The following is a 21,675-nucleotide window of genomic DNA, read 5'->3' as shown; positions in this document are numbered from 1 at the left end:
GTTGGCGCCTGCGCAGATGCCCGGGAGGCTGCCTCTTGACCCAGCCTGGTAGCCGTAGTCGGCTGGAGCGCCGGCCGCGGGCGGTTCTGGGAGAAGATGGCGGCCGCCGCTCACCCCCGAGTTGTCCGGGTCCTGCCAATGTCACGTAAGTGTCACCGGGAACGGCGGCCCCGGGTGGGGAATCCGAGAGGCGATCTAAAGTTTGGGGAGTGGCGCCGTGCTGCGGCGGTCGCGCTGAGTCCCTGGGCCCCTTGGTTTTTCTAGGTCCGCTGCTGCCTCTGTCCGGTTTCTCCTTTCTCTCTCCTCCGGCTCATGTATTAAGTTGTGCCCTTGGGAAAGGGCCTTCGCGGAGAGAACCTGAGCAACGCGAAGGGAAGAGGAGAAAGAAGAGGAGAAAGTCGGGGGGGCATGTAAAGGGTCCAGAGACTCAGAGTACTGATCCGGCTGTAAGGTTGTTGTTTAAGTTGCTTAGTCGTGTCCGACTCTTTTGAGACCCCAAGAACTGTAGTCCACCAGGCTTCTCTGTCCATGGGATTCTCCAGGTAAGAATACTGGAGTGGGTCGCCATTCCTTTCCCCAGGGGATCTTTCCGACCCAGAGGTCGAACTCGCGTTTCCGGTGTCTCCTTCATTGGCAGGAGGATTCGTTACCACTGAGCCACCGGGGAAGCCTTGACTTTGGTGTTATAAGAAATACTGGTCAGAGAAAGATGATACAGATACCCGTATGATACAGTTTATATGTAGAATCTAAAAATTAACAATGTAAGTGATGAACTTATTTAGAAAACAGAAGCAGACTCACAGACATAGACACGGAGCTTCTGGTTACCAGGGGAAAGGATGGGTGCGGGGGATAGTTAGCGAGTTTGGGACTGACACGTGCACACTGCTATGTTTAACGCAGATTGGCTCAGATGACAGAATCCGCCTGCGATGTGGGAGACCAGGGTTCGATCCTGGGTTGGGAAGATCCCCTGGAGAAGGGCATGGCAACCCACTCCAGTATTCTTGCCTGGAGAATCCCCATGGACAGAGGAGCCTGGCGGACTACAGTCCATGGGGTCGCAAGAGTCTGACAGAACTGAGCGACTAAGCACGGCACAACCAACAAGGACCCATTGTATAGTGCAGAGAACTCTGCTCCACATTATGTAACAGTCTAAATAGGAAAAGAGTTTGGAAGAATAGATGTAAGTATACGTGTAACTGAATCTCTTCGCTGTACACCTGAAACTCACACAGCATTGTTAGTCAACTATACTCCAATATACAGTAAATATTTTTATAAAAAAAGAAGTATTGAGGGGCAGGATAGGAATCTGAAATGGATGGGAAAAAAGGGATAGTGGAGAAAAGATTGACTTTGTGACTTTGTGAAAACTCTGAGTCAGTCTTAACTTCAAATTCTGTGTATGACAGTGGAAATGATCATACCACAACATCAGGGAGTTTCTGAGAAGATTGAATGAAGTAGTATTTATAGTAGTACTTTTCCAAATCAAAATGAAGAAGAATAAAGGAATACCTTAAGATTTGTCTAAGAGAGTTTATTGTTCCTTCTGTTCTGATTGGATCTTCTGTGGTCCTCAAGTTGAAAGCACGCATTTGTTCTTCCACTCACTAAGAGAGACTCGAAAAGCAAGGAAATTGGGAGTACAGCGTCATCATTATTTCACTCTCCTATCCTTCACAAACATGCCCTGTGTCAGTCTCCAAAAACTGCATTTTCCCATTGTGTATTTCCTTTATTACAGAATATCATTTGCTCTCAAAATTAGGTGCATGTCAGAACCATTCTTAGAGCTTTATAATATTAAACAGAAATAGGGACTCACTGAAGAGCTATTGAATCAGAATTTTTGAGACTGGCTCCTTCCACCTTACATTTTAAAAAGCTTCACAGGTAGTTCTAATGCTCAGCTGAGTTGAGAGCAGCAGTATTTGGGGGATTCCTTTTTATTTTCCATCTTGGGTAGAACGGCTCCACACCACTGGGCAGGTGCTTGGTGCACACCATTTACAATGGATGGTTTCTTAGCCTGACTTTTTTGCAAAGACATTTACTGGCTCTTGTTAAACTGTTACATTGGTGTCACATAATGTAGGTTGTGAATCAGATACCTGCAATTTATTGAGTACCTGCTATCAGATAACCACAGTCCTGGACATTTGCATACATTTCTTTTTCCCTTTAACTCCTTTGTTTTCCTAATTGATGCCGTACTTTGTGCTCTTTACCGCTCTGCTTTGTTGTCTCTGGTAAGGTAAGCCTTTGAGTAAACTCTGGAGAGTTCAGTCTAGTGTGTAACGTAATCAAAACACTACAGAATTGTGTAAAACACAGTGAAATGCAGAGAGACTGTTAGGTACCAGAGGAAATCAGAAAAGGGAAAGATTAAATGGCAACCCACTCCAGTATTCTTGCCTGGAGAATCCCATGGATGGAGGAGCCTGGTGGGCTACAGTTCATGGGGTCGCAAAGAGTCGGACATGACTGAGCGACTTCACTTTCACTTAGATCATTCGAAATTGGGAGGGAAAATTGGAAGGCTCGTGGAGAATTGCAATACTTCCACTGATTTTTGTTTGTTTAGAGCTGTTATGATCTGGAGAGTCAGAGGGGTTGGGCTTTTTCCTGGTACTGGCAAGGACAAGGGGGTGAGAAGGGAAGCAGGAAATAGAATTCTTCGGAGACAGTGAAATGACTTCCTGAAGATCTGAAACAGTAGGAAAGGAGGTTGAATACCTCCTTTGCATGTACACCAAGTCGCATCTGTTGTGTCTGACTCTTTGTGACCCCATGGACTGTAGCCTGCCAGGCTCCTCTGTCCATGGGATTTCCCAGGCAAGGTAGGGAGTTGGTTGCCATGCTCTCCTCCAGGGGATCTTCCCAACCCAGGGATCGAATCCACGTCTCTTACGTCTCCTGCATTGTTAAGCAGGTTCTTTACCACTAGTGCTACGTGGGAATCCCTATTAGATGGAATCAAATAATGGAGACCTTTGAAAGCCAAGCAGAATGTAGACCAATGGTCATCCAAATGGGTTTTGTAAGAGGAACCAATGATACATAAAAATACAGTATTAGGACTTAAAAAAAATGTTTTCTGTAATAGTAATACCTAACACATAGTTCAAACTATATAGCAGACACTTTTCTAAGTGCTTTCATATATATTGCATAACGTGTATAACATGTAGATGGTGCATGTAATTTACAAATGATGCTTGAAAAAAAAAACCCACTAATGCAATGTGCCAGCAAATGTGTTTGGAGACTATTGGTTTAGATATTAAGTAGGAAACTAGGTTTAATGAATAAAAGTATTATTTCCCTGATGGTGTTCCCAGTAAATGGAAGAAAATGGAGAGCCTGGAGTCAGAGGGTAATAACTTGTATTTGTGGAGGACCCCAGGTGGCGCTAGTGGTAAAGAACCTGCTTGCCAATGCAGGAGACAGAGGAGACCCCGATTCGATCCCTGAGTCAGGAAGATTCCCTGGAGGAGAAAATGGGAATCCACTCCGGTATTCTTGCCTGGAGAATCCCATGTACAGAGGAGCCTGGCGGGCAACAGTGGTAGAGTCAGGGGTCGTGAAGACTCAGGCAGACTGAGCTACTGAGCACCCATGAGCATGCATACAGTGTGCAAGGTACTTACCCGTTTATTATTAATGTTCATATCAGCCCTCTAAAATGTAGGCTCCGTGCGGCCAGGGACTTTTGTCTTTTTTACTGTGCTAGTCACAGTTTCTGGAATAGTGCTTGGTCTGTAATTGTTGAAAAAACAAACAACTGTGTGAGATGAGTGTAACATTACCTTCTGGGGATTTTCACAGTAATAGTATCAATAAATGAAAGTAACTTTAACTCATGGAATGCTTCATGTGTGCCTGGGTAACATACTACGTGCTTTGTATACATTTAAAAGCAGAGACATTACTTTGCCAACAAAGGTCCGTCTAGTCAAGGCTATAGTTTTTCCAGTGGTCATGTATGGATGTGAGAGTTAGACTGTGAAGAAAGCTGATCGCCGAAGAATGGATGCTTTTGAACTGTGGTGCTGGAGAAGACTCTTGAGAGTCCCTTGTACTACAAGGAGATCCAACCAGTCCATTCTAAAGGAGATCACTCCTGGGTATTCATTGGAAGGACTGATGCTAAAGCTGAAACTCCAATACTTTGGCCACCTCATGCGACGAGTTGACTCACTGGAAAAGACTCTAATGCTGGGAGGGATTGGGGGCAGGAGGAGAAGGGGATGACAGAGAATGAGATGGCTAGATGGCATCACCGACTCGATGGACATGAGTTTGAGTGAACTCCGGGAGTTGGTGATGGACAGGGAGGCCTGGCATGCTGTGATTCATGGGGTCACAAAGAGTCGGACACGACTGAGCGACTGAACTGAACTGGACTCTAATCTTCTAGGACCCTTGGAGATGTTCATACCTTGACTCTGGTAATTCTCCCGATTCTGTTTGCTCTGGTCTTTATCCTGTTCCCTAACTTCCTTACTCATTATTCTGATCATTCCCTTTCATACATTCTCAACTCCCCAGTCTGCATCCCTTTGTCATAAAAGAAAAAAAAAAAAAACGCTGATTAAATCAAAGTTTCTACATATTTCCTGCCTGCCCCTGAGCAGTGGAAAGCTGAGGCTAAGGAACACTCCACATGAATTGACTGTTCTTATTTTAAATTCATGAATAAAAATGTCAAGTTAATTTTCAGCATATTTTTCTAGGAAATTTGCTTTCCCTTTTTCCATATGACTAGTTAATGTTGCCAGTCTCCTAAGACTTCTAGCACGTGCTCCTGTCCTATTCTCAGCTTTATAGAGAATGCAAAGGAATCAGATGGGAACCATCTTTTCCCCACTATTAAAATCTAAGAGCTGAGTTGGGGTGATTCTCTGCTTTCCCTCATACAGTGGATGAGCTTCTCCTGGTCTGATGGAAGGCCAGTCAGTTCCCTCCTTTGGCCTTTGGTCTTTTCCTCCCTTAGCTCTTCTTCCCTCTCCTGGGTCATTAACATTTTCCCGTGGCTGGGTGTTTCCGTTAGCATATAAATATGTTATAATAGCTCATGTTAAGCAGACCCTTCCTCGTCTATTTGTTCCTCTAGTCCTGTTTTTCTTAGTCCCTTTACACCTCATCCCCCAAGAAGAATTTTCAGTACTCCTCTTAGGACCTCCCCAGAGGTCCTACTCCCACTCCAGAAAAATTGTTCTTGTTCAGGGCACTTACAGCCAACATCTTCTAGATCCTAGTGTCCTCTGCCCTCTGCTTATTTCCCTTTTCAGCAGCATTTGATAGAGTTAACTATTCTCTTCATCCATCACTTTCTTCATTTGACTTCTGGATTACCATTTTCTTTTGTTTTCTCTCTTTTTCAATCCCCTTTGCTGACTCTTTGGTTTAGTCACAGAACCTCTCCGAGCTATGGTTTTCTGGTCTGCAAAGTGGCAGTAAAATGTGAAATAAAATAATATCTAAGAGCGATGCCGGATGCCTCTGTAAGTTTAGGTGTTATTTAGATGTTATTATTTTGTTACTATTATGTGTCTGATCCGCAGTGTTTTTTTAAATCTCTGTGGTTTCAGTAACTGTTTGGTAAGCTAGGCTCTTTTTCCAGTTCCACACTTTTGGATAGGGAAAAACAGTGGTCTCTAGTAAGCAGACACAGACTTACTTTCTTAGTAGCTTACTCATCAACTTTGGATGATTTTCAGTAGTGTTGTACTCAAGAGCACAGTCTGAATTGCACTCTTTAAAAAAAAAATCGTCTTTTATCTCTGCCTTCAGCCCATATCATCAACTCTACTTTCATTCATAATCAGTTTCACAGTCTGTTCCAGGTGCGTCTTTTGCTGTTCCCTGCACTCTTTTGCAGAGAAGGCAATGGCAAGCGACTCTAGTACTTTTGCCTAGAAAATCCCTTGGATGGAGGAGCTTGGTAGGCTGCAATCCATGGGATCGCTATGAGTCGGATGTGACTGAGTGACTTCACTTTCACTTTTCACTTTCACACATTGGAGAAGGAAATGGCAACCCACTCCAGTGTTCTTGCCTGGAGAATCCCAGGGACAGGGGAGCCTGGTAGGCTGCCATCTATGGGGTCGCACAGAGTCGGACACGACTGAAGTGACTTAGCAGCAGCAGCAGCACTCTTTTGCTGTTCCCTGCACTGGGCTTGTTCATTTCTACTCCTACATTGTTAGATGTGTTAGGTGTTTCACGTGGAAATCTATCTTTTCTGTTATTACTCCCTCAAACCTTTCTCAGAGTGCTTTATTCAGGAATCCGTCCTCAAGGTCATCTAACTTAGGGTGCCTTTAGTTTGCATTCTTTCTGCTCCTTTCCTGGGGAGGTTTATACCCTCTTCATTTGTAATTGGTTATTCTTTTTCACAAGGTGATTTCTCTTTCTAGGTAAATTGTAGCCTATAGGACAGGGAGTTTGCTTTCTAATCTTTATACAGTTTCCTCATGTCCTATGGATTCTTTGTTGCGGTCATTTGCATTTATTATTGCGGTTGGCACTTCAGTTATAACTTGTAATTCAGAAGTTAACTTTGCGCTGTTACCCAAGTAAGTGAAAATACTGAGAGCAAAATAATGTTGCCTTTCCAGGGAAAGAAGCTCTGTGTGTTCATGGTCACTTTTATGAGCGCTCTGGGTTTTCTTCAAGGTCCTTCTGTTCCTGCCCTAGCCGCCTCTGTGTTTCACGGCCCACCCCAGCGCCAGCTTCATCATGCAGTCATACCACATGGGAAAGGTGGGCGTTCCTCCGTCAGTGGGATCGTGGCCACTGTGTTTGGAGCGACGGGATTCCTGGGCCGCTATGTCGTCAACCACCTTGGTAAGTCAAGTTCCTCAAGTTCAACAAACTCCAGAACCCTTTATTATGTTTACCTACTGAGAAGCTGTGAGCTCTGTTTCTTTTCGTTGTCACAGTGTTTTGAATTCCTCCTATCTTGGGTTTATGTAGTTTTGGACTCCTGTACATTCAGAGCAGGTGCAGACTTCTTATACAGGACATTAATACAGAAATAGGGGACCCTGAAAAGTTACAATATCTCTGTTGCTATTATGTGCTCCGTTGTGTCTTGACTGTTTGCAGCCCCTTGGATTGTAACCCTCAGGCCCCTCTGTCCATGAGATTTTCCAGGCAAGAATACTGGAGTGGGTTGCCATGCCCTTCTCCAGGGGATCTTCCCCACTCAGGAATCAAACCCTTGTCTCTTGTGTCTCCTGCTTTGGCAGGTGGGTTCTTTACTGCGCCACTTGGGAAGCCCTATGACATCTCGAGCATAATGGCAAAATATGTTTTTTAAATTAAGCATAGAATTGATTCACATATCATACTAGAGTATTCATTGGAAGGATAGATGATGAAGCTGAAGCTCCAGTACTTCGGCTGACTGATGCGATGAGCCAACTCATTAGAAAAGACCCTGATGCTGGGAAAGGTTGAAGGCAGGAGAAGGGGATGACAGAAGATGAGATGGTCGGATGGCATCACCGACTCAATGGACATGAGTTTGAGCAAGCTCTGGGAGATGGTGAAGGACAGGGAAGCCTGGCGTGCTGCAGTCCACGGGGTCGCAAAGAGTCGGACACAGCTGAGCAACTGAAGAACAGTCATACTAGAACTGAAGTGTTTACAAAGTCACTGCTGTATCATGTAATTGTATTGTGTTAACGTTGATCCTTGCTTCAACCCGTTCTTTTCTAGGTCGCATGGGGTCACAGGTGATTGTCCCCTACCGGTGTGAGCCATATGACACCATGCACCTTCGTCCCATGGGTGACCTGGGCCAGATCATCTTTATGGTGAGAGCCCGGGTTACTGATCATTGGAGCCGACTATTGTAAACTGCTAAGGTCATTTCTGGGAGAGAGAGGCAGTATAACCAAGCAGCAGTTTCCTGCCAAAGTGGACCAAGGGCATCCTCCATTCACAGGCCATTCTTGTAAACCCTAGTCCAGCGCTTAGCAGACTTTTTTCCCTAACAAACCAGACAGGAAATATTTTAAGCTTTGCAGGTCATGATTACTCAGCTCTGCCCTTGTAGTTTGAAAGCAGCCATGTACGTGCTTAGTCGCTAAGTCATGTCTGACCCTCTGTGACCCCATGGACTGTGTCCCACCAGGCTCCTCTGTCCATGGAATTTCCCAGGCAAGGATACTGCAGTGCATTGTCCTTTCCTTCTTCAGGGGATCTTCCTGACCCAGGGATTGACCTGCATCTCCTGCACTGGCAGGAGGATTCTTTACCACTGAGCCACCTAGGAAGCCCCCAAAACAGCCATAGACAGTATGTGAACAAATGGGAGTGGCGGTGTTCCAATAAAACTTTATTTACAAAGTTAGATTGCAGGCTGGATTTGCGTGGGGTCATAGTTTGCCAGCCCCTGCTCTTAACCCATGCCCAATAGTAACCTTTGGCCACGTTGGCTCTTGAGGCCTTAATATGTCACTTGGTTTGGATTGAGATATGCTGTAAATGAAAGACTTGGTTCAAAGACAATACTATTCAATATATCGTTAGTCATTTTTCACATTTATCACATATTGAAATAATATGTTGAGTATGTTGGTCCAATAAGGTAAATTATTAAAACGAATTTCACCTGTTTCTTTTCATTCTTTTAAATGAGACTGATAGAAAAATCAGAATTACATGTGTTCCTCATGTTATATTTCTCCTGGACAGTGTTTCTCTAGACAGAGAAAATTACAAATAGGGTGATTTATAACCCGGCTAGCTTTGCATTGACTTCACTTGAAACACTTCTTCCTGAGCATTCAATGTTGTTACTCTTCAACCTTCAGGTTCTTCCTTTAGGCCAATACTTGCCAGTAGGTCAGGGCAGTGAGGTGGGGTGGGGATAGCCTTCAAGGGAGTGGTGAAAAATGTGTGGCCCTTTTTAGTTGTCACGTGGCGTACATGTGGTTTATTAGGTGGGGACCAGGGATGGTGAGCAATCTCAAGTGCACAGGATGGTCCTTTCCACGAAGAACTGTGCTGTCCCAGTGCCCGCAGTTTCTGTGGAGAAGCACTCGGGGCCTGGGTGCTTGGCTCAGCTGTTCACGTAGCTGACTTCTCTTTCATCATCCTTTCTGGGTCTGCACTCTTCCACTGACACACTTTCGTCTTTTGAAAAATGTTTGTGTCACAGAACTGGAACGGGAGAGACAAGGACTCAATCCGAAGAGCTGTGGAGCACAGCAGCGTGGTCATCAATCTGGTCGGGCGAGAGTGGGAAACCAAGTGAGTCTTGGACTCTGTTTCTTCTTTGCAAAGCGGGCTGAGAGCTCAGTGGACGTTTCTTGGGCACGTTACATGCCAGGGATTGTAGCTGTGACATTTTTAGTTAGTTCATCAGTGTTGACGAACAACCTTTTCACACCCAGGGGCCTCCCTCCCCACTTGACCTCTCCCTTCTTCCCACATACCCCCACCCACCGACCCCCAAGCTGGGGATTTAGTTGGTGCTAAGTCCAGTATGCAGACATTGTGACATGCTGCTGATGAAAAGCCAGTATAAATCGTGTGAGTGCAGTGGGTGTTAGCACCTTGCCGGCATCCCCACTGTGGGTCCTGTGTTTGGATCTTTCCAGCTGGGATGGGATAGGAAGGAGGGTTTTCCTGTTCCCCAGACTGGCAAGCTGCACACTGGTTTTTCTCGTGTGAGCAGTGTTCTCAGTCTGTTCTCCATGTTGTTAATCAAGGATAGCATGAGTGCCTGTTTGAAAGTTAATTTTAGCCCTTGTGTGTGTTGTTTATCAGCAGGTAAGGTTGTGGGGTTTTTTTAACTTTATTTTGCATTGAGGTATTACTGGTTAACAATGTTGTGACAGTTTCAAGTGCACGGCCAAAGGGGTTTTAATCCTGTGCTTCCACAGCACTTTGTTTATGCCCCTTTCTTCGCACTTATGAAAGTGTAACTTAGATGTATTTAAGGTATGTCTGCCTTGTCACATATTTTTAAGTTCTCTGATGACTTGCGAGTCTTATTCAGCCTTATTAGCCCCTGAGATGACTATCACAGACCTTTGTACAGAGCAGGCACTTAGTTTATGTTATTGCATCAAATTGGTGAGTGATGTATTTTTTTTAGTTTCCTTTCTTCCCTCTGAGGGAAACAAAGGCCCAGGAATAAGAAATGATTTCCCCTCCAGAACCCAGCACGTCCCTGCTCCCCACCCAAACAGTGCAGCCAGACGTTGTTAAAGGGCCTCAGCCTTGGGAAGCCTTGGGGGCAGAGGACAATACCTATGCTGTTTGATCACTTATAGTCAGCCTGGCATTATGTATGGTAATGACAGTGAGCAGGTCTGTAAAATTAAAAAAAAAAAATTATTACTTTTGACTTTGGGTTAAATTGTTGCTATTTAAAAGCTTAACTGTTATGAATCCCAGCAATCATATGGAAACCAGCTTATCATAGAAATCTTTGCAATCCCAAGTCAAGTGTTCTTAAGCACCCCCTGTTTTTTCCTTCCAGAAACTTTGACTTTGAGGATGTTTTTGTCAAGATTCCCCAAGCCATCGCTCAAGTGTCCAAAGAAGTTGGAGTTGAAAAATTTATTCACGTTTCACATCTAAATGCTGATATTAAGAGCTCTTCTAAGTATCTGAGAAACAAGGTACAGAACAAGTCAGTTTGGAAAGTGGTTCACAGAGCTTGGGTTTCTTGGCCCCTTAGGGGCGTGAGTTAAGTGAGAAAGGGTTTTCACCAGTGTGTCCAGAATTAGGGGATTTCTAGTTCTCATGCCCAGGGTGTGATTGTTGTGTGGGTGAGGCGTGGTTGAGTGTCTTCTGTTTGCAGGGAACTCTGCTAAGCGGCTCCTGAGATGGGTGGCTCATCCTATTACCTCTGTTCAAGAGTGTAAAATTTCTTAGTGCATAACAGAATTACAGGCAAACACAAAAGGTAGAGTCTGATTCCTGTACCAGAGTCATACCCGTGTCACTCAGAAAAGCTCAAGGGCCATCTTTCTTTCTCTGACCCCTGCATAGTCATGTCTTACGCCTTTGGAGGAGTGATGTGAAAGCTGAGGTTTAACAGGAAAAGTATTTGCGAGGGAAGATGGCTGTTCACAATGTAGTTAGCCTTCCTGGACTCCCAGAAACCCCACTGCGGTTCCAGTTGTGCCTGGAGATGGACCAGCCTGGTTTGGAGTCGGTCTGTAACCAGAGATGTTTTATCATCAGGAACTCAGGAGGGGCTGCAGTGCCTGGAGCTGCCTTCGGCATTTGGTTCCCGTCATAAGGAGTCTGCTTGGGGTCAGGCTGATAAGGACTTCAGAGTTCCTTGACACTGGCTCCAGCTGTTGGGTCCACTATAATCTTTAACTGAACAAATCATTTATTAAGCACCTTCCATGTGCTCCATGGTATAGTGGGTGCTGGGGAGACGTGGTCTTAGCTCACATCTAGTTTCTAATCCATTGACGAAAATATTTCCACACGCACCAGGTGTTGCAGAGTGGCTTGGGGAATCTTATAAAAACATCCTCAATATCAGTGTTCCTGGAAAGAAAAACTAGAAATTGGTTAAGAATACCTGACTCAGGATTTCAAAGCTATCTGTGAGAAGCTGGTTTTCATACTGTTACTCGAATTCATAATATAATAATTAAACTTCTAAATAGCAATGGTTTAACCCAAAGTCAGGAGAGTGAAGGCAGAGGTGGGCCATGGACTCTATAGTCTGGAGCAGATGTCAGTGAGGGTTGGTTTGGAGGAAGGCAGAAACAGTGGACTGGGGTCCTGGGCAGGTGAAGGGTTATATCTCAGCAACAGAAGAGCAGGGAACAGGCAGGCTGGCAGCCCAGGAGCTTGTCAGCAGAGAGTATCTCAGAGGAGGGGTGCTTAGGGATGCTCTGATCTGCGGCATCCAAGTTGAGGGTGGGGGAGTGGGGAGGAGACGAGGTTTCTGGAATTGAGAAGCTGAAGAAACTGAGGTCTGAGTCCCCTGGGGCTCTGATGCCACCCCTGGCGGGCACGGGTGGGAGGGAGGGCCAAGCGAGGTGCTGACAGCTACACTGACCAAGGGGCCTTGTCTCCGAAGGGACAGAAGATCCCGAGAGAGGGTGTCGCAGCAGAGGAGGTGAGGAGAGAGGGCCCCGTGCCCACTCCTCTGGGCCGGCGTGTGCTTCTGCCACTTACATTGCTGTAGCCTCCTGCACCCCACCCTCCTTTCTCTGGCAGGTTGCTCATAATTGACACAAACCAGAGAATCTGTGATTGGAAGGAAAAATGGAGGCCAGGAAAAATATCTGTTCTGATTTTTCTCCTTCCTTCTTCTGCATAAACATCCCTGGAATAAATATGGAAAGAAACCCAGCAAGAGCTAAATGACGCAGGGCCCTTTTGTGTGTCATTTTCTTTTTAAATTCTGTGTACATGAATCCCCACACTTACTGCCAGGATTACATTCCCAGACCCTCCGTGGATGCCTGAAACCGAGGATGGTACAGAACTCTGTAGTTTTGCTTATCCTGTACATACACGCCTGTGGTCAAGTTTCAGGTATAAATTAGGCAACAGAAAGAGATTGACAACAGTAATTACTAATAAAAACGAGCAGTTATAATAGCTTGTAATAACGTGGTGTGAACACGGCACCCCGCCCTGTTCTCGCTCCATCTGCTGACTGCTCACCCTTCTCGTGGTAATGTCGAGGTTCATGTGCCGGCAGGCCCGAGGAGGAGGGCCTGAGACTTCCCCACACCACTCAGAGCAGCGTGCACTTTAAAAACTCAGCAAGTATTTCTGGAATTTTCCATTGAATATTTTTAGGCTACAGTTGACTGTGGGTAACTGAAAGTGGGAAGCAAAACTGCACAGAAGGCGGGGTTGGGGGGGGTGCCTGTAACTGAGTGTTATCATACGATGCCCTTAACCTGGAGGCAGACGTGACCTGGAAGGACCTGTGTGTTCTGATAGTGGAAAGACCGAAGTTTCGCTCACTTACTGCAGAGCTCTGTTGTGTCTGGCTGTCTAGGCTGTTGGAGAGAAGGAAGTGAGAGAGACGTTTCCAGAAGCCACCATCATAAAGCCGTCTGACATCTTTGGCAGAGAGGACAGATTCCTCAATTATTTCGCAAGTAGGTTTTCTTCCTTCCAATAGGAGAATGGCCGTCTTGGCGTCATCTGTTAAATCCTTCCGTTTTCTGCATGTCTGTCTGTGGTGCTGCATTCGTCATATACTGCGCTTGTGTTTCCACCTGCGTCGTTCTCTGGGCTTCTTGTGTTGCTGGCCTGTTGATTAGAGTGGGGTGCAGGTAGAGCTCCGTCTTGGGAGTGACTGTGCACTTAGCAGCGCAGGGCAGGAGACTACGCAAAATAGTGACGCCAGCTCGGGACAGCCAGAGACAGGAGGGTCTTCAGGCAGGGGAGGCCTTCTAAGATGTTGCCTTTCTTCTGCCAGATATCCGCTGGTTTGGTGGCGTCCCTCTGATTTCCTTGGGCAAGAAGACTGTGAAACAACCAGTATATGTAAGTACCCTGGATAAAGGAGCTTTTGCTGAATTCAAGATTCACGTGCTCAGTTTTCAGGTCTTATCCTAATCCTGTCAGTGCTGACATTTTTGTCTCTGTCAGGCTGCTCTGACTGACTGTTTCTCGGTGTGCCTGAGAGGGACAGGTCCCCTGTGCGTTTTCACTTGTTCATTCATTCAAGAGAAGTGTTTGAGGAGCATCACTGGGATATTCAGTGTCACTGGGAATATCTGTGAGGACACAGATGCATGCTGTCCTCATGCTGGCCCCAGTCAGGGGCAGGTCAGCATGGCAGTCGTCGGGCAGTGTGATAAGTGCTGACAGGGAAGGGGTTTCACGTAGATATGGCAGAGGACAAATTTGGAGGTCAGGGAAGGCCGCCAAGGAAGTGACATCTTAGAGGAGACCCTGAAGATGACTCGCAACTGGTCAAAGGCAGTGGGTGGGGTGGAGCGGCCCAGGCAGCGGGGACCAGATGTCAGGGAGCAGAGGTGAGAACCGTGTGCATCCTGTGTGGTGATGAGCCAGGGTTTCTCAGCTGGAACACTGCACTTTCTGGGTGGGATTACACTTTGTTGTGGGGCTGCTGTGGGACGGCCTCCAGCCACCAAATGGCAGTAACTCCTCCGCAAACTGTGCCGATTAAAACTCCAGGCATTTGCCCGAGACTCCTGGGGGCCAGAATCACCCCCAGTGAAAACTGTGGGGTCTGATATTATATGGATTATTATTATGTTATATGTATATTCTATATTATTATATAGCATAAGATTACTCTAAAAGTTAAAATGGTAGAATATGGGGTGTTCCATGTGGTTCAGCCTCATGGTTTGTGACAGCGCGGTGACAGACGAGGAAGAGGAGGAGGATGACGGGGTGAGGTTGGAGCTGGTGGGACAGGCCTGGGCACGGCCTGGAGATAAACATGCTTCCACTGGAGAAAGTATTGATTTCAGTGACCCTTCCACATGGAGCTGATCTGAGTCCTTGAGAAGTGGCTTCTGTTAGGAGTTTTCTGAAAGCAGACGGTGATGTCATTTTGGTTGCATTATTTTGTGGTGGTCGATGTGGCCTGCTCCCCTTCCTCCCTCCCTGTGTTAAATTCTCTCCCGCGTCTCTCTGTTGCTCTCTGTTTCAGCAATTACTGAAACGTGTGTTACATTTCTCGTAGATTGTGGATGTCACCAAAGGAATTATTAATGCAATTAAAGACCCAGATGCCAGAGGGAAAACTTATGCCTTTGTTGGGTAAGTGACTGGAGTTTGACTTTAAAATCGTACAGCCTATTAAAATAAAAGGATTGTGACTTACAACAACAATGATTTCTAGACATGTCACTCACAGGTTTATTTGCTGCATTTTTCAGAAATGAACAACTTGAAAATACATAGAATAAGTTTATTTACAGTGCCATCAAAAAGAATAAAATACTTATGTATAAATTTAACAAAAGAAACACAAGACTTGTATACTGAAAATCATATCGCATTGAGGAGGAAAATGAAGGAAAACCAAAATAAATGGAAAGACATTGCATGTTCTTGGGTTGCAAGAGTCAATATTGTTAAAGTGGCAATTTTCCCCAAATTGATCTGTCTATTCAACTTGATGTTACCAAATTTCAAGCAGGTTCTTCTTTTTTTTTTTTTTTTGCAGAAATTGACAAATTTATTCTAAATATATACAAAAAAACAAAAGGCCCACTATAGCGAAAACCATTTTGACCAAGAAAAATAAACTTGGAGCACTTAAGCTTTCCAATTTCAAAACTCGAAAGCTCTAATTATCCAAACAGTGTGACACTGGTATAAGAATAGACATGTAGGTCAAACAGAACTGAAAGTCTTGAAACCAGACTTCATGTTTATGGACAATGGATTTTTGAAGAGGCGCCATGACACTGCAATGGGGAAAGTAATCATCTTTTCAACAAATGGTACTATCCACATGCAGAAAGATGGCACAGATTCTGATTTCACATCACACGTGAAAAAATTAATTCAAAATAGACCAGAGACCTAACTGTAAGGGTTAAGCTATAAAACTTTTGGAAGGAACATTTGGACCTGGGGTTAGGCAAAGATGTTGTAGATGTGACATCAGAAGCATACTCCACCAAAGAAAGAAGTGGATAAATTAGACTTTATTGAAATTAAAAACGTTTGTGCTTCATAAGGCATCATTAAGTAAAGGATGAAATAACAAGATCATCAGCTAAAAGGCAGAATGGGGTGGCAGAGAGAGGTATATGGAAAATTTGAGGATGGAGAGGAAGGTAGGAGGCACCCCCTGAGAAAAGAGGGAAAGAGCAGCCCCCAGGAGCGCCCAGTGGGACCACAGAGCAGAGCTGAGCTTCTCCTTGAAGCTCATGATCGGAAATGTAGGGGGGTGCCCAGGAGTTTGTTCTCTGCAACTCTGTCTTGCTGGGGGCTCAGGTGCAAAGAAGGCAGATACTTGGATTAACCAGAGACGGATTTTGCTCTGCAAGGATGGGAGAGGAGCCGGGGGATGAGGTTTTGCTCAGGACATGTACAGAGGCGTGACTACGGTGCTGAGCCTTGCAATCTAAGCTGGGAAGGACACAGCCTTCACGGTACCTTTCTCTGTGAGCAGAGACACTTAGACCGCTGAGTCACAGTTAACGGAACTCAAAATGATGGGGATTTGATGTTAAATGAAAAAGACATTACGGAATAGGATGATCTGTGTAATCATATTTATAAAAGCAAAAAATGAATAAGGGAATAAGAAGGATATATTAAGTTTATTAGCTTCATCTTTGGCGGATGGTTTTTCCTTGTGCTAATCTGTATTTCCTATCGGACATACATGTTTTCCATTTTCACAAGAATGATGTTATCTTGTTAAACTAAAAACAGAAGTATGTGAGGAGCAGGTAATCTGGAGAACTGTGAACCTTCTGTTCGTAGGCCCAGTCGGTACCTGCTCTTTGACCTTGTGCAGTACATCTTTGCTGTGGCTCACAGGCCCTTCCTGCCATACCCTTTGCCACACTTTGCCTATCGGTAAGTAAAGCTCTGCTTCTAGAAAAGAGCTAACCGGATACTTCCCTTTGTAATGCTCCCCCCAGGGGTTTTCGGGAGTGTGTCCCTTGTGGTGAAATCTCAGAATCTCTAACCAGGAGGGGCTCCTGACACCTTCTTGACGTCCATCAGGGAAAGAACTGGAGGAGCTTACGAAGGGGAGTGTGGCTTCACGGGTGAATAAACACCGTGATGGGAGATGGAATCTGCAGATCTTCACATTCTCCCACCAGAAGTCCTGGGTGTAATTGGCAGTGTCTTGCTTGGCAGATTATATAAAGGAGCAGTTAGGTTTCCCTGTTTTGTCCACTTGCCCAGGAGTGGGAAAGGGACCCTCCTCCATCAAGGCAGTCTGATCACATGGCTGGGGAAAGGAACTTGGTTGATGTAGCCGCTTCCCACAGTTGCCTTGTCTGTTTTTCCTGCTTCTTGCCTCACTCTTTCCCCTGTAGATTTGTTGTTGTTGTTTAGTCGTTCAGTCGTGTCTGACTCTTTGTGACGTCATGCACTGTGGCCCACCAGGCTCCTCTGTCCATGGGATTTCCCAGGGAAGAATACAGGAGTGGGTAGCCATTCCCTTCTCCAGGGCATCTTCCTGACCCAGGGATCAAACCCACATCTCCTGCATTGGCAGGCAGGTCCTTTACCCCTGAACTACCAGGGAAGCACTCTGTAGGTTTAGCACCTTGGAATGATCATGTCACACACTAAGGTCCTGGTCAGGGATACTTTCATGTCCAGTTTGCCAGAGATTGATGAACCAACATGGCAGCTGAATTCTTCATTTGCTTGATCACTCAGGCATTCTACAAACATTTCTTGAATGCCAGCTGTGTCTTAGGCAATATTCTAGGTGCTCAGGATGTTACAGGAAACCCTAAATAGAAAATTAGAAGGCAGTGTGGTGGTAAGATTCATTGGTGTGTTAGCATAGCACCAGGGCACAGAGTTGGAGGACTGTTAAGTGGTGTTTTTTTGTTTTGTTTTGTTTTAAACCAAAACTGTCCTTTTTGCCAGTGAAGCAGATTGGACAGAATCTGAGGCTTGCTGAGTTCTTAGAGAAATTTTGACCTGTCTTCAGCTTCCTTTTCATTTTTTTCTTACTTCCCATCGGAATGATGTTTTTCAGGCTTTTAAAAAGCAGCAGAAGCCTGGGTTCAATGACTTTTTGCATGAAGGCCCCTTAGGACAAGCAGATTGGAGTAGAGCGGGCCCCATGGTTGCTGCCTGGAGCACATGCTCCTTGCTGCTCCTCCAGTCCTCTGTGGGATGTGGGGACCCCCAGGAATTCCTCACATGCCTCCTGTCCCAAGGACACAGAAGACAGGAGCTCAGTTGACAGATGAGGAATCCCCCAGGTTTCAGTAGGATAAAGAGATAGCACCGAGGAGGCAGGTGGCCTTCTCGTCTGGGTTTTCTCTTGGCTTCCTGATTCAAACCTAGATCTTAGGCGTCTCCTCACTTTTGGATCCTCATGGCCCCTGCTTTAAGGCTCACGCTTTCTATCTTGCACAGCACCTGCCTTGCCCCGCGTCCTTAACAGAAGCATATGTGAATATCTGGGGCTTAACTCTGGTTGAAATTGACAGGCGTCACTCAACAGTGGATCTGTTTTGTTTGTCTTGTGGGCAGGATAGCTGCACTCTCTTGGTTTTCCTGATTGACTATCCCTTTGGTGGGGCCAAGGAGGGCTGGCCGCGAGGCAGGCAGGCAGGCAGGGTAGGTGACTTGAAAGGAGAGGTGACCTCCCAGGCTGGGAGCCAGGGAGTTTGGGTGCTCGTTAGTTTCTTTAGACACACTCAGCGACTTCCCGGCAGCATGCTGTGCCTGGCGCGAACAGGGAGCAGAGATGCTCATCACGTGCCCTGTTCGTTCCTCTTCTAGGTGGGTTGGTCGGCTCTTTGAAATTAGTCCGTTTGAGCCCTGGACCACGAGGGATAAAGTGGAGCGGGTGAGTATGAGGGTGATTAGCCCCTGCTGGGTGAGTGATGGGTGAGCGCATGTTGGGTTCGCTCTGGGCCTCCTGGGTCAACTCCACGGGCTTGTCTGCAGTCCCCGTGTCTCAGGTCGGCCCCGCCCATGTGCATGAACCTCACCTACGCTCAGCCTCTGTAGGCCCTGTCTTGGAGGTTTTCCGTTTTTCTCTCTCCCCTGGATCATCTCCACCTGCATATAGACATGCCTTCCTGTGTGTTAAAGGCCGGAGTCCTGCCCTCGGCCCATCCCATCTGCTGCTGCCCTGATCGGCTGTGTCCTTGTACATCAGACTTCCTGGAAGAGTGGGCTGTACCTGGGGCTGCCAGCTTCTCACCTCCTCCCTGCTTTAATCCATTCCTTTCAGCTTTTATCTCCACTGTCCCCCTAAACGCTGCTCGTTCCAGGTCACCTGTGGTCTCTGCTGTCAGGCCCGGCGGTCAGCACCCTGACCTCCTCTCACCTGCGGGGAGCCACGCTGATCAGAGGCCGCCCTCCTTCCTCTTGAAGCCCTGACTCCCCTCTGTTCTCCCCGGTTCTCTTGCTTCTCCTGCTCCCTCGATCTCCCTGGCTCACCCTCTGTCCCTGGCCTCTGGTGTTGGGGACCAAGGGCTCTGTCTTCCGCCCTTGTCTGTCCTGGCTCTTTCTCTGGAAGACTCACCTCATTCTGTCTGTGCATTCATGGCGGCAGATTCAGTTCCCCACCTGGACTGCCCCCTGCCCACCCAGCGGCTATGTATTCTTCATCCGAAACCTGGCTCGTCTAAAAGGAGAGCTGCAAACCTGCTTGTCTCCCAGCGCCTCTCAGCTCAGTTGATGGTGTCACTGTTCCCTGACACCTCAGCTCAGTTGATGGTGTCACTGTTCCCTGACACCAAACCCAAATCGAGGGCTCCCCCTCGAGTCCTTCCTTTCCGAACCCCCTCCATGTAAGCAGGACCATCCTTCCTTCCTGCAGGGCTGGGAGTGCTCTGTCCTCGAGTGTGCTCGAGAAGCAGCCCCTACAACACTACTGCGGAGCACTTGAGACGTGGCTTGTGTGACAGCAGAAATAAGATTTGAATTTTGTAAAATTGTAATTAAATTAAAGTCACCACTTTGGCTGGTGGCTGTTGTTCTGGACGGCACAGACCGGCCTGTCGGTACTGCTGGGCGGCACTCAAGTGTGCCAGCTCGCACCTCCCTCTTCCTACCTTTTTGTTCAATGTTTTATTATGGAACTGTTTACCGCAGTATTGATAATTTTCCAGTTCTAGAAAAGTGGAGGGCTGTCTCCCCTCTGCCCACTCCAGTTCAGGCAGTAGGTCATTCCGTCCTCCGGCCCGCCGCCGGGTGCCTGTCGTCCCCTGCAGTGCGCTGGTTGCTGCCTGTCTCCCTGTGTCCATGCTGGTCTCCCTCGCTGGTCATTTGCCCACCGCGCGTGGAAGTGTTTCCAGAGAGGAAACAAAGTAGATGCACTCTGCTGCCTCTGCCTTTGAGAACCTGTTCCCTCCTACTGACAAGCAGCAGCCATATCGTCCTGTGAATGTTGTTGTTTAATCGCTCAGTCGTGTCTGACTCTGTGCGACCCCATGGACTGTAGTCTGCCAGGCTCCTCTGTCCGTGGGAATCTCCAGGCAAGAATGCTGGAGTCGGTTGCCTGGATCGCCCTCCTCCAGAGGATCTTCCGACCCAGGGATCAAACCCTCTTCTCCTGTATCTCCTGCATTGGCAGGTGGATTCTTTATCACTGAACCACCTGGGAAGCGCCCTCTGAATGTTACCTAAAAGAGAAGATGAAACAGTCCTTGGAGAACGATGTGAACAGGCAGCCGTTCTCCCTGCTCCGATGGGCTGGGTCTAGAATCCAAGACCAGTTTCCAGGTGTCCTTTCTATGTTCAGGAAGGATCAGGCAGGAGAGCTGGTGGGCAGGACACTCCAGCATGTCTAACGGCTGCACCTCATATATTTGTCACTGAGGAGTGTTGGGGCAGCAGGCTGGTAGGGTTTGGAGTTTGGTCTGGAGGTCAGCTCTCAGGGAAGGATGGTGGACGTGCCTGGGCTGGAGAGGGTTGCTGCTGCTGCGGGTGTACACCCAGCCTCCTTGTTTGCTCGCGGATGAGCTGGGGTTTTTGGAATCTCAGGGCTTAACCTCTTTGCCTCCAAACAATGTGGGTTTGGGTTTTGAGATCCATAGTCAGCATTAGTCAGCCAGGTTAAGGAGAGCTGGAGCATCAAGGTTCACGGATTATTGCTGAATGATCTTGATTCAGCAAAACCGAGGCAGAAAGCCATGCCTAGAGAACCAGCCGGTCCCATCTCTCTGTTGAGCTTATGGACCTGACAGTCCCTCCGCTCCATCCCAGACTGACTGCTCTTTACCCCTCACCTGGGCCCTGCTCTGTGCTCGGGGATAGACCTGGAGCTGACCCATGGGGCCTTGCCTTTCCCTCCACACGCAGGTCATTCTCCGTGCTCTGCTTCCGGTGGTCTCTGCCCCCTATCCACCGAAGCCAGTGAAGTCTCAGCAGCAGCACTCAGGCAGGCTCGTGGGTTGGAGTGTCTGCGAGGCCGGCCCTCAGTGCTCTCTGTGCCTCTCGTCTATCCACAGATTCACACCACAGACAGGACCCTGCCTCAACTGCCAGGCTTGGAAGACCTGGGCGTTCAGGCCACGCCCCTGGAGCTCAAGGCCATCGAGGTGCTGCGGCGTCACCGCACCTACCGCTGGCTGTCTTCCGAGATTGAGGACGTGCAGCCGGCCAAGACGGTCCCTGCTAGTGGCCCCTGAGCCGCCCATGGCTTTTGGTGTCGTTTGGGTCGCTACCCACCAGGCCACCTTGGGCAGAGAATCCTGTACATAGTGAATGAGAGCCTCTATTAAAACCTGAGATGAAATTCTATGGGCGTGTTTTCTTTCTTGATTTACAAAGGGAGAAACTCAGCCATCTAGAATTTGTGCACAGTTTTCTTTATATATTTAATATATGTACATCTTTTATTCTCTGAAATGCTAGAGGATTTTAATTTCCTTATTATTTATAATAGTGACACATACCGCTCTGTTCTCTGAAATGCTGGAAGATTTAAATTTCCTTCCATCAGGCCACTTCTTATGAATGTTCTAGAAGACGAGAATCCCTTTTTAAGGTCAGAAT

The 21,675-nt window shown here is 47.0% G+C and overlaps 1 protein-coding gene across 2 annotated transcripts; it reads left to right on the top strand.

Moving 5' to 3' along the window:
• Positions 1-21,420, top strand: NDUFA9 (NADH:ubiquinone oxidoreductase subunit A9). Of its 2 annotated transcripts, none has more exons than XM_055395259.2 (11): positions 1-145; positions 6,715-6,864; positions 7,741-7,838; positions 9,188-9,279; positions 10,517-10,658; positions 13,022-13,124; positions 13,448-13,515; positions 14,690-14,766; positions 16,450-16,545; positions 18,448-18,514; positions 21,129-21,420. In XM_055395259.2, exons 1-11 carry the CDS (start codon positions 97-99, stop codon positions 21,306-21,308), a joined length of 1,122 nt encoding a protein of 373 aa, XP_055251234.1. In that variant the 5' UTR covers positions 1-96; the 3' UTR covers positions 21,309-21,420. The 2 variants fall into 2 exon arrangements, with proteins under 2 accessions (XP_055251234.1, XP_055251233.1); XM_055395258.2 differs by having other exon boundaries at positions 6,694-6,864.
• The last annotated feature ends 255 nt before the right edge of the window (positions 21,421-21,675 follow it).

This window comes from Moschus berezovskii, chromosome 6 (genome assembly GCF_049115385.1).
Source record: "Moschus berezovskii isolate FMDL1 chromosome 6, NW_MosBer_1.0, whole genome shotgun sequence".
In the NCBI taxonomy this organism is placed as follows: Eukaryota; Metazoa; Chordata; class Mammalia; order Artiodactyla; family Moschidae; genus Moschus; species Moschus berezovskii.
The sequence above is the reverse complement of the archived record's forward strand: the minus strand, read 5'-3'. Positions and strand labels throughout refer to the sequence as shown.